Source organism: Octopus sinensis, unplaced genomic scaffold, assembly GCF_006345805.1.
Source record: "Octopus sinensis unplaced genomic scaffold, ASM634580v1 Contig13764, whole genome shotgun sequence".
Classification (NCBI taxonomy): domain Eukaryota; kingdom Metazoa; phylum Mollusca; class Cephalopoda; order Octopoda; family Octopodidae; genus Octopus; species Octopus sinensis.
In genome coordinates, this window is record NW_021833041.1 from 179656 (window position 1) to 193058 (window position 13403).

The window sequence follows — 13403 nt, forward strand, 5'->3', positions numbered from 1 at the left end:
TATCTTCGTAATATTCTGAATATGTTTTATTGCATGAAATAGGCTTATTAGGCTTGTTGCAATTTGTTTCAAGAAACTGACGTTCGTTTTTGATTGCAACAATTTTTTCCGTCTCTTCGTTGTTTATAGTATTTAGATCTTTAAAATAAAATAATTTCTTTGCCGTAATATCAAAACAAATATGATTTGGATATCTACCTTGTGTATCTAGATATTTTCCAGTTCTATCATATATTTTCTTAGGATTGGTTGTATTAATTGCTTGATGTGATAATTTTTCTTCTTGATGTATTGTATCATTATATGGACAATAATAGAGTTTGTCTTGTTTTTTAATTTCTTCAAAATCTGTGAAATTATTCGTCAGATTTCCAGATTCTTCATTATTCGTAAAATCTTTAGATGTTAAATCATTTTTGTTTATTGTATTCATTTTTTGACTATTTTGGAAATTTCTAAAAATTTTAACAAATTTATATCACAAATTAATGTCAGAACTTGTACACTGTTTCATCATAGCTTGGTAATTAGGAATATTTTTAATTCCAATACTTTTTATATTTTCTTTTACAAAGTTTATGTTATTTTGATTCAGATTAATGGTTTCCTTTTTAATTTCCGATTTTTGTTGATTGAATCTCTTATCTAAAACGTTTTTATTAATTTTAAAATTTTCAAAGGCTAAATTACGAGTTGGATATATTCTTTCTGGAGATTTCAAACGATTACTATCGTTTGTTTTATATTTCATAGATGGATTCCTTTCAAAAAAATTTTTTCTTTGATCTTTCCATATTTTTTCATGATAAGTTGGAGTGGTTAAATTTTCAAAAATTGTAATATCATCTTCAATTTTTTCTTCGTTTCGAGAATCAATGCATATATTTCGTATCGTTGAATGATGTTGATCTTTAGATATTATAGTTGAATTATTTGTCTTGTCATACTTAAAGTTATTAGACGGTTGCATCGATATATTTAAATTTCAACAAAATGGATTAACCATGCAACTATAGAAACTTATATATTGTAGATATAAATTATTTTATTAAATTTTAAACAAATGTATATCAATAATATTATGCCGCGTCCCACGCTGGCGACCAGGATGACCCACTTGACAAGGTGAATTAACTTTGACATGTAAGTTTTATCGATTTAATAAAGCTATAGACGACAATCCCTACAGAAAACAACGATTTAGGCTAAAGCAGCTTGCGAAAAACATATGCTTTGAAAATGGAAATGTATTCTTTACTAAAAATTCAACCAAATTGCGATTTTTCGCAGAGGATAACGAGTTAAAGCTTAAATGCATTGAGATATTGGATTAATTAACATTAATTAGGCGGAGCATAATTATAATCATTTTGGTAGAGATAGACTGTTCAGCAAGCTAAAGACTTAGTATTATGGTTTGATTAGGGATGAAATTCCAGGAGTACTTAATAAATGTGTTCATTGCCAGGTAAATATTAATTCTATAATGAATTAATTTTGACTGACTGGAAAGGAGACTGACTCGTTCCTCAAAGAGGTCGGGAAGTCCATCGGGAAGAGGCTCAAGGACTCGAGAGAGGGCCTCTGGTTCCGCCAGCGCATCGGCCTGGCCATTGTTCGGGGCAACGCACACTGCGTCCTCGCCGCTGGAAATTAACGATTTTCGGTGTTAGTTGTTTTTGTGAATACTTGAATTTGAAAATAAAAAAAAAAAATTCTATAATGTTAGGCTAAGAAATTAATGGCGACTAAGCCACAAATAACGCCAATCATCGCTCGTAGGCCTAGAGATTGATATACAGTCCGACCTCTAATTGGGGCGCACCTCCAGGGGTGGGGCACCTCTTTTTTGGGGAAAACTCTGTTTTGGGGCATTATAAATTTTTTAAACCAAATTATAAAAAATCAATTAATTTTAACATCTCTATTTGGGGCATTGATTTTTTATTAAATAAAATTAATTATACAAATTTAAAAAATAAATATTTTAAGACACGTTTCATTTCAAATTTCTTGTGTAATGCCTTTGAATTATGAAACCAAGTTGAAGATTCCTGATCATCTTTTAAAGAAAGAACATTCTGAGAGGAGATTATCCATAATGTACAATACTAGCAAGGGAACTATTTTTCGTATAAAAAAGAATATTCTTCCATTTATCAAAAAAGGATTTCTTTCCTCATCATTAAGTGAAAATAAAAACGGATTTGATGAAAAAGTCCTTGATATTTTTCAGCGTCTAAGGGGTCAGAATGTTCCAGTTTCTGGAACTCTTTTAAAAAAAATTTCCCTAACTGTTTCTTCGAGAATGGCCTTAAACAAGTTTAAAGCTTCAAATGGATGGTTAGAAAAATTCAAGCAGAGGCATGAATTAAAATTCCGAACATTGTCAGGCGAATCCGCATCTGCTGATCATGCGATAATTTTGAATTTTTTATCAGAATTAAATATCAAAGTTGAACAATATGGAAAGGAGAACATTTTTAATTGTGACGAAACTTCTCTTTTTATCAAACTTACCCCACGTAAATCATTCCTGAAAACTGGTGATTCGGCACGGGGCTTTAAAAGGAGTAAAGATAAAGTTACTCTCCATCTATGCTGTAGTTACACTGGAGAAAAATTTGAACCATTAATAATCGGAAAATATAGAAATCCTAGATGTTTCAAAAAATTTTCTCCCGAAATTTATGGAATTTTATACTCTTCGTCCAAAAATGCGTGGATGACAAGAGACATTTTTATATCCTGGCTCAAAAAAATTAATGAAAAAATGATTATTCAAAAAAGAAAAATCTTAATGTTATTAGATAACGCTGCTTGCCACAAAATATCGACATTTAGCAACGTTGATTTTTTATTTTTACCAAAAAATACGACACCAATACTTCAACCATTGGATGCTGGAATCATTATGAAATAGAAGATAATGATCCAAATATCTATGAGAATATAAGCTGCGAACCATCAATATCACAAATTTTAAGTTTGATGGAAAACTTAGAGACAAACATCTTTGATTTGATTCCAGATTCTCTTCATGATTTTTATGAATTCAGAAAGAAAGTGTCGTTAGGAATTAAAAATAAATATAAATATGGAGAAAAATTAACTGATTATTTTAAAAAATAATGTTCTTTTTCTTTATTTATTGAGCTTTTTGAAAAACCTCTTTTTTGGGGAAACCTCTGATTTGAGGCACTTAGTGCCCCATTTAGAGGTCGAACTGTATAGCAGATCTCATTGATCTTCGCAGATATTCTGAAATTAACGATAAATTCTCTTGGGTATTTTAAATGAGATTATTAATATAAAGATTCTTGTAATCGTTGATTCTTTCTCGAAATATGTAGTTGTCGAATTATCAAAGTCGAAATCTACGGTAGAAATAACTAGGGCAACCAGAAATATGACCTTAAAAAAGTTAAATATGACCGTAAAAAATATGACTTTATGACTTTAAAATTCTAAAATATAACTTAAAAATAAAAAAATATGACCTAAAAAATCAAAATATGACCTATCGAATTTTGATTTTTAGATATTCTGAATTTGAAAATATGAAAAAATTAAACATTTCAATCAATGAATTTATTATAATATTGCATCATATAATATTTAATATTTTCTGGCTTGAAGTTTCTATCCTTTTTGAGCAATTTATTCAGCATAGAAAAGCTTCTTTCTGCAGATATTGATGTCGAATGACATTTCCATAAGTAAATAAATGTTTCTGGAGAAATACTAGAAATTCTAGCATTTTTAATATTCGTCCATGGTAACATACTTATCCGCTTTAAAAAATACTTGTTGATGTCACAATTATCCTCACCAAAATTAACGGAATCAATGAATTCAATTGCATCTTTAATTGTATAAAATTTTTCTTGGCATTTTCTGATTTCATCAATAATAGGGTTGTATGAAGCCATTAACTCTGCCAGATTTTTCTCCAAATTTTCAGAGCTAACAGCATTTTTCGCATTCATCACAATCTTTCCACAATAGGATAAGACAATTTCGCGAACTCTTGAAAGATGTCGACTATAATATTTTGCTGCGTCCAACCAGCTGCCCCATCTTGTTAGAACAACATCAGGTGGAAGTCCAATAACTGTAAAAAGACTCCTCCGGGAGGGATTTTTTACAATCGACATTTTGATAGACGAGATTAAGTCGTCAATATATTTATAATGTGCTCTAATCTTTAATGCACAATTGTACAGAAGATGAGCAAAACAAGTTATATGAATCATTTTAATATACATAACCTTCAATGTACTCGCTGCTAAAGTCATATAACGGGCAGCATCAGAAATAAATAATAAAAAATTTTCCCTTTTTATATCATAAATTCGAATTGTGTCATCCACAATTCTACAAATTGCAGATGCATCACAAATTTCAATTTCCAAGCAATTTAATAAATAAATTTTTTCAGGACTTTCAATAGTCCCACAAAGAACATTAACAAATTTCTGTTTATTGATTTCCGTTTCATCAACAAGTATGAATATATCTTTTCCAGAAATAATTGTTTTAAGCATTTCAATCAATTGATATTGCAAATCTGGAACTATATTTCTGCACCAACTTTCGCTGGGAACAGTAAATCCGAGATTATTAAAAAAATTAATAAAGTGTTCATTTCTTATTTTGTAAAGAGGTATATTCGCCTTCGTCATCATTTCGACTAAGCAAATTCCGAAATTTTTCTTTGCTTCAAGTTTCGGAAGAGTGTTGAGTTGCGTTTGAAATTTTGTCTGTTCCTTTTTATGCCGGGTAGTTTCCCTGTGCTGCATCACATTAAACGTTTTCGTAAAATTAACAAAAACTGAGCATTTCAAACAAAATAAACGTCCAGCTGAATCAATCTGAAATTCAGACGGGTATCGTTTAATTATTTTATTTAACTTTTGATTGTTAGATTGCTTTTGTTTCGGCATGTAAAAATCTATAATATTTAAGCGGCCAACTACCAAAACGTGTGAAAACGTATAATTGTCAAAATTTAAACAAGGATTAATAAAAATATATGATTTAATAAATATAAATATGACCTAACAAAAAAAATATGACCTAAAAAAATAATATGACCTAACGGCATAAAATATGACCTATAAGACCTAAAAAAATTAATAAAACTATTAAAAAATATAATAATAGTTTATTAATTATAGAAATAACATCAATATGACCAATAAAAAATAATATGACTTATATGACTTTTGGTTGCCCTAGAAATAACTAACATATTCCAAAATGTTTTTTATTACATCGGACCACCAATCATCCTCCAAACAGACAATGGGAAAGAATTCTGTAATTCGTTAATTGACGAAGTCTGTGAAAAATATTCGATCAAGCATATGCGTGGTAGGGCACGAGCGCCCTGGATACAAGGTCATGTAGAGAGGTTGCCTGATGGTTTTAATTTTTTAAGGTTCAACTAAAGCATAAAACTTTAGATATCTTCAGCAAGTGCCTTTCGTAAATATTTTGGCCGAAATTGTACCATAATCAAAGACATTGTTTATGATTACAATAACACAATACATTCCACAACCGGAAAAGTCCCGTTCTACTTGTTTATGGGTGCTCAAAATCCGAATCCAATAACGGAGTCGGAAATGGAACAATTATTATCGGGAGATGTAGACAGTGCTATCGTAGATGCACGTGAAGAAGCGTATTCAAAACTTCTTATCGCTGGAGATAAAATGATAGAAAAGAGAAGATAAAAATACAGTGCTGGTAGAAAAAAACCGGTTTTGCAGTTACTAACTTTTTTTGGCGGATAGCATTCAATTTTCTAACTCAATTGAACTCTTCGGAGTTTATTAGATTTATTATTTTTTTATTTCTAAAAAAAATTTCATTAATCGTTTAAAATTTTGAAAATTTAAATTTTTGTGTGTGAATAAAAAACCGGCTTGCTTTATTGACTGATATTTTAGTTGTTGAATTTTGAGTTTTATAAGTAAATGTTAAATGCAATAATTAAAGGAAAGATCCTTGTGCTTTTTGAGTTAAATTGGACGATAAAAGATATCGCAAAACATATAAATACTCCAAAATCGACAATCGACGATTTTCTTCGAAAATTCAAAAAATATGTAACTTCTGATAGGATTCCTGGTTCCGGACGTCCTACAAAGCTTCAGAAAACAGACAATGAAATTCCATTACATCTTATTTTGAGTGCGATTCAAAAAAATCTTCTAACACGTTGAGGAATGAAATAAAACATTTAACTGGTGAGAGTGTCTGTAGAAAAACAATTAGAACTTATTGAACCCAATGGAACATGTTTGGAGCATGATGAAGCAAAAGTATTCATTAGATCCTGCAAAAAATAAACTTGATCTCAAAGTCAAATTAATGAAAATTTTGAACGAATTGCCATCTGAAAATATTCGGAAATTAATTGATAGTATGCCTAAAAGGTCATACGAGCTATTTATTAATCGAGGATACCACACAACATACTAACTGTTGATTTTGTTAACTCTTTTTGTTAAAACCGCTTTTTTATTCACATGCTAAAATTCAAATTTTTTAAATTTTCGCCGATTATTGAATTTTTGAAAGTAAAAAAATTATACATATAATCAACTTCAAACTCTTTATTTCATTTGGAAAATTAATAGCAATACGCCAAAAAAGTTAGTAACTGCAAAACCGGTTATTTTCTACCAGCACTGTATGATGAAGATTCCATAAAAGTCGGAACTAAGGTAGTAATTTTTAATACATTTCCATGACAAGACAATGATGCCAATATTCAAAGGTTCCCATTATACGATGGATTATCAACCAACCAATATGTTGTGGTAGATCAACAAAATGACATGTACTTGATCAAATGTGAGAATGGTGAAAAAAATAACGTACATATATCAAGAATTACAAAAATTGACTAACGATTTTGTTTAAAATTTTTCATCTAAATTTTTTAAGATTTGGAAGCCCCCATAGGGTTAGGGTTAGTTGTTTTTGGAACTAAAATTATTAAAAATGTGTTTTAAAGTGAGACTTGGAAAAAATTAACGTGTATTTTGTATGGCAATATTGCTCAAAAATAAAATTTTGAAAATGTCCATTTATCCGCGTGCCCATTTATCCGACTGTGACAAAATATATCCCATCTTGTATCACCTTTAAAGATTTTTAATTTGGTATGGTTATTTTAATTAGAGATTTTTCTTAAATGCTTGATAAATTTAATTTTGTTCCTACATGGATAGAACAAAAACACATCACAATATATATTTTGAACTTGAATGTATTAAAAAGTCAATATTGTAATCCATAAAATCGGTAGGAATATTGTCGAATATTTGTTCTTCAAAAGCTAATGATATTGTGTGTGGTATTTTTGGAAGACTCCAAGAATGTAAATATTTATCATAATATCCTAATCCACGCCCCATTCTTTTTCCTTTAAGGGTAAAAGCGACTCCAGGAACTACAAGTAAATCAAGTCCTTGAGTATGCTGTTATTAAGAAAACCTAATTTTGTAGTATCTTGTTTATCATTGATTTCATTGTGCTGTCTAAATTTTAAACAGCTCAGAGATAATGATTGATAATCTTTTAAACCTTCCAATTTTACGATTTTCATTGGGCCATGTTTTGGACAATAAGGAATAAAACAATTCTTCTGATCATTAAGAGCACTCTTTATAATGTAGTCAGTTGAAATTTCACTTGAAACGCTAACATAAAATCCAATATTTTTAGAATTTCTATATAGCTTGCTATTTAAGAACTAAACAATGAAGTATATATTAAAATACTTTTTCAGAAACAATTTTTGCTTGCTCTAGTCTTTTACTTTTATCAATGTTTAGAATATCTTTCAAAACTTTTTTTCTGAACTCATTTTTCGATACATTGAAATACATAACAATAAACCACAAGGTTGAGTATTTTTGAATAAATTATAATCTGTTATAAAATATATTACCAAATGAAACTAATGGTTAAAATATTTGGTTTTTTAACAAATGTATGATCACAAATCGAAATTCATCGACAAAATTTATTGAGATGAGAAAATTATGACCTTCAATTAAAATCGTCAACCTTTAGCTTTTTTGCCTCCTTATGATGGTTATGATAAAGAACATGGAATGTTTTTCTTCTTTTATTATGATTAGGTGTTCATTTGATTGGTGAGAACAGAAAAAAGAAAGTACAGTTCGACCTCTAAATGGGGCACTAAGTGCCTCAAATCAGAGGTTTCCCCAAAAAAGAGGTTTTTCAAAAAGCTCAATAAATAAAGAAAAAGAACATTATTTTTTAAAATAATCAGTTAATTTTTCTCCATATTTATATTTATTTTTAATTCCTAACGACACTTTCTTTCTGAATTCATAAAAATCATGAAGAGAATCTGGAATCAAATCAAAGATGTTTGTCTCTAAGTTTTCCATCAAACTTAAAATTTGTGATATTGATGGTTCGCAGCTTATATTCTCATAGATATTTGGATCATTATCTTCTATTTCATAATGATTCCAGCATCCAATGGTTGAAGTATTGGTGTCGTATTTTTTGGTAAAAATAAAAAATCAACGTTGCTAAATGTCGATATTTTGTGGCAAGCAGCGTTATCTAATAACATTAAGATTTTTCTTTTTTGAATAATCATTTTTTCATTAATTTTTTTGAGCCAGGATATAAAAATGTCTCTTGTCATCCACGCATTTTTGGACGAAGAGTATAAAATTCCATAAATTTCGGGAGAAAATTTTTTGAAACATCTAGGATTTCTATATTTTCCGATTATTAATGGTTCAAATTTTTCTCCAGTGTAACTACAGCATAGATGGAGAGTAACTTTATCTTTACTCCTTTTAAGCCCCGTGCCGAATCACCAGTTTTCAGGAATGATTTACGTGGGGTAAGTTTGATAAAAAGAGAAGTTTCGTCACAATTAAAAATGTTCTCCTTTCCATATTGTTCAACTTTGATATTTAATTCTGATAAAAAATTCAAAATTATCGCATGATCAGCAGATGCGGATTCGCCTGACAATGTTCGGAATTTTAATTCATGCCTCTGCTTGAATTTTTCTAACCATCCATTTGAAGCTTTAAACTTGTTTAAGGCCATTCTCGAAGAAACAGTTAGGGAAATTTTTTTTAAAAGAGTTCCAGAAACTGGAACATTCTGACCCCTTAGACGCTGAAAAATATCAAGGACTTTTTCATCAAATCCGTTTTTATTTTCACTTAATGATGAGGAAAGAAATCCTTTTTTGATAAATGGAAGAATATTCTTTTTTATACGAAAAATAGTTCCCTTGCTAGTATTGTACATTATGGATAATCTCCTCTCAGAATGTTCTTTCTTTAAAAGATGATCAGGAATCTTCAACTTGGTTTCATAATTCAAAGGCATTACACAAGAAATTTGAAATGAAACGTGTCTTAAAATATTTATTTTTTAAATTTGTATAATTAATTTTATTTAATAAAAAATCAATGCCCCAAATAGAGATGTTAAAATTAATTGATTTTTTATAATTTGGTTTAAAAAATTTATAATGCCCCAAAACAGAGTTTTCCCCAAAAAAGAGGTGCCCCACCCCTGGAGGTGCGCCCCAATTAGAGGTCGGACTGTAACTGGTTTTTTCCGTCAATAAATTACCAGCAACCCATCTATACTGAACATATTTACATTTATAGAAGTAAGCCTGATTTATAAATTTAATTGGCTAATATTGCGGATAAAGTTTTGCGGTTAAAGAAGTTTAAGAAGAAGTCGTCAGTCAGAAAGTTAGTCTCGCTAAAGAGCACAAATGTTCATGAATCACAAAGAGTGGAGGCGGTATAAGAAACACTTTTATATGATCCCTACAATGTGATCCATGATGGTTCTTATTTTTGATGTTATGTTTTAGAATCCATATGAGTCAGCCAGAGATATAATCAGTTTTCTATAATTTTTTCCAATGTCTAGGTTTAGATCGCCAGTAATCAAAAAGATCTGAATGAAATTACACAACTTACCGATTAAATTTTTAAAGATAAAAGACTTTTTAAAGTAAAACTCCCTACCAAGAGCCAAATATTCTCCGTATATTCAAGCTGATTTGCATCTTCCTTTTTGATAATTTTAGATTGTTTGTGCGTAATTGTGGGCTGTTGAATATAAAAGTTCCTGTTCCAGTAATCGATCCTTCAGTCCAATTTGTGTTAATATATTAAACTGGAGAATTTTAGTTCTGTTCCTTCCATGATCCTCGTTTGTCTGTATCTTCTGAACTTGCCAAACTCTGAATGTGTTGATATGAAGTTTTTAAACCATTTAAAGTATATTTTTAGCTTATATTTATTTATTGTTATTTTGAATAAATTTAATTTACACATATTATTACCATTGCTTTCTTGTTATGTCGAGTCAGGACGCTATTGCAGATGCTATAAAACGTGCATCCGAAGTATATTTTTATAATTTGATATTTTAGATTGCGATGAAAGCAACGCCATATGATATCACACATTCTTCAGCAAAACGGATAGCAGAAGAGACTCCGGGTATATATTCATAATGGCTGATCTCTTAGCCAAGCTTACATTGTCGCAGAGATTACAGGAAATAGGAGTTTATTCATTTCCATTTACGGACATATCTCAATTGGATTTACGTCGTGGGGAAGAATTGGATGAATATAAAATTCCCGAAGACATTATAACCTATAGTTATCAATTTGGCTGTAAACCTTCAGTTGTCGGTAAGAAATGTGAACAGATAGATCGATTAAAGAAGGAAACTGGTTGTAAAATTTACATCGAGTCAGGTATATATAAAAGGCATACCAAAAATCTTTAAAATTCAATAAAAACTATATTTTTAGAGGTTCGTGAAGGGAATACAGACGTGTTAGTTGCCTTGGTCGGAAGTCGTGAAAATCTCAGGTTCTCCATCCTCATAGAAATGAGAGCCATTGATATACAGGAAGGCAAAGGGATCGATGGACATTGTGGTTGCAAAGGGAAGAATACTTTGTTCTGCCGCAAAAAACTCTCCATTTGGTGCTGATACAGGAGAGGCAGTAGAAATTTTTATTCCTGGAAGTATGGCTGGACTCATCATAGGGAAAAACGGGGAAACAATAAAATCTATGCAGGTTGAGTCTCTGTCTAATTTTAATAGAGTTCCACTGGTGCTCGGATGATTATGATCCAGGATAACAGCGTTCCAACAATTAATGACAAGCCTCTGCGCATAACAGGAGAGGTTCATCAGGTTCAAGCTGCACTGAAGCTTGTTAACGAGCTTATGGCTACAAGAGAGGCAGATGTATGCATACTAAAGCTCATTCTATCTAATATAGACCAGTATTGCTCGCAAGTATACCTGCGAGTGTTATAAACTTTCAATTGCTAACGAAAAGTGTGGCATTGCGATAGGAAGAGGAGGCGAGACGATTAGAGAAATAAATGAGGAAAGTGGCGCTCTTGTCGAAATATCAAAGATGATTCCTCCGAATGATTATGAAAAGGAATTCAATATCTGGGGTACCAGGGATGAGGTCATCTCTGCAGTTCAAATGATATGCAGTCGTACTCAAACTGTATTCATTTTATTTTTACACTATTAGCCTTTACCTCAAGACGTCGTTGCCTCTCTGGATCAAGAAAATAAATATCATCCATTTGGACTGTATTACTATGTTATTAACCTGCTTTTTCTAGAGGGATGTATACCCCAGCCACTACATGGACTGGCACGGTTTCTGATGAAAATCTTATTGTTGATCCGAGTTTGTTATTTGTTTTTAGCTTGCAGATATGGCGGCTTATTATTCGTCTATGAGTCAATATCAACATCAGGTGACTTCTAGTAACCCAGAGGAAGAAAATCAACCTAATGCTTCTTCGGCAACGTGCACACCAGGTTTCACGTTTGATATAAAATTATATTAGAAATTGATCCTGTGACTGGTCAGCCAGATTATACTAATGCATGGGTCGAGTATTTTAAAAGTCTCGGGGAACATGATAAGGCTCAAGCTTTACTAGATCAACAAAGTGCCCGTCTCCAAAAAGCAGAGCTGGCAAAAACTGAGAATTTATCAAATACTGAAGATTCTAGCAGAAATGACCAATTTCTTAAATCCTGAGTGATCATTCTCTGTATATCTTGTTTATCTTAAATTTTAAAGGTTGTTTTAATAATTAGTTCGGTAATTTTATTAAAAATTTTTGTTTGTTTGTTTGGTTATTTAATTATTTCTGACATAATAAGTTTGCTCGTTCTATTCAGTGATATATATTAAAAACAAAATAAATTATAAAATAAAAATATCCTTTTTAGATAAATAATCATAAAAGATTTTGATTTCTTATAAATTGTTTAACTAGACATTATTGCCCAAGACATTAACGTACACGTGTTGGCAAAGAACAAGAAAAGATTATAGTTGTTTTGTGTGCAGTTTAGATGTGGACTTAGCAACGTAGTCTAGTAAGTGAGCGAATTATTACTAAGATGCACGACACATTTTAGTGTGGGTATGTGTATCCAAAAGGAAGGTTGACATCTTTGTTATTAAAAATACGCGCGGTAAACACCCAGGGACCATGAAATACTATATTTGGTTATCTATGCACTACGCATGAGTTGATAAAACTTTATGGGGAATCCCTAATTAAAAAGATTAAGGGCTGAATATTCTTGGAAGTCTACAGAATCAGAGAAGACAAAGAAGAATAGAGTGAGGTGTTTAGAATCCTATCATTTTCACTCCGGAGGCTCATTAATTAGGCAATTATTTATTTTTATTTCCCGAATGGAACACGGGAAAAGGAACAAATAAAGTGACGTGTAGCTCTGGTCTCCGCGGTTGCGTTATATCTTTGTCCATATGCGTAAGAGGGCTTCCATGTTAGTAAGAACTGAGGATTTTCCACTAGACTAGCTCTACCTCCGTGAGTATAAAGGCTTTTTTCAGGCTCGCTCCGATCTTTATTTTATTGCTCCAGAGAATTGGTTTACCTCATACCGTGCATTCGTACGAGCAACAAGGCACGATGTACCGGTTGTATAAAAACTTAAGTACTGGGTTTTTTCCAAACTTCTAAAGGCCTGTCTTCTTTCACATTTTGTTAAGACATTGTCAACGTGATGGGAGAAGAAAATGTGTGTATCGAATGTAACTCCTAGGATCTTTTAGTCCAGCAAAACGGAATTTTGTTGTTGCCCAGTGTAAGATGCACTGACTTCTTCCCATGTCTATAGATAAAGAGGGAGTTCGCTGACTTTTTTGGATAAGTTGATAGGCAGGTAGCAGTGATTCAGATATTTAATATATTCAAGTTTTGTTGCAGACTTGTGAAAGCAGCAAGGATGTTCCGATCTTTGAAAGCAATGATGATGTCATCGACGTA

The 13403-nt window shown here is 31.2% G+C and overlaps 1 protein-coding gene across 1 annotated transcript; it reads left to right on the forward strand.

The window, feature by feature from the left end:
* Window positions 1-10560: 10560 nt before the first annotated feature.
* On the forward strand, window positions 10561-11939 carry LOC118761473 (far upstream element-binding protein 1-like). Its single transcript, XM_036499370.1, has 6 exons — window positions 10561-10810; window positions 10868-10928; window positions 10969-11136; window positions 11169-11313; window positions 11348-11587; window positions 11796-11939. The coding sequence occupies exons 1-6, from the start codon at window positions 10561-10563 to the stop codon at window positions 11937-11939; spliced, it is 1008 nt and encodes a 335-aa protein (XP_036355263.1).
* Window positions 11940-13403: the final 1464 nt, after the last annotated feature.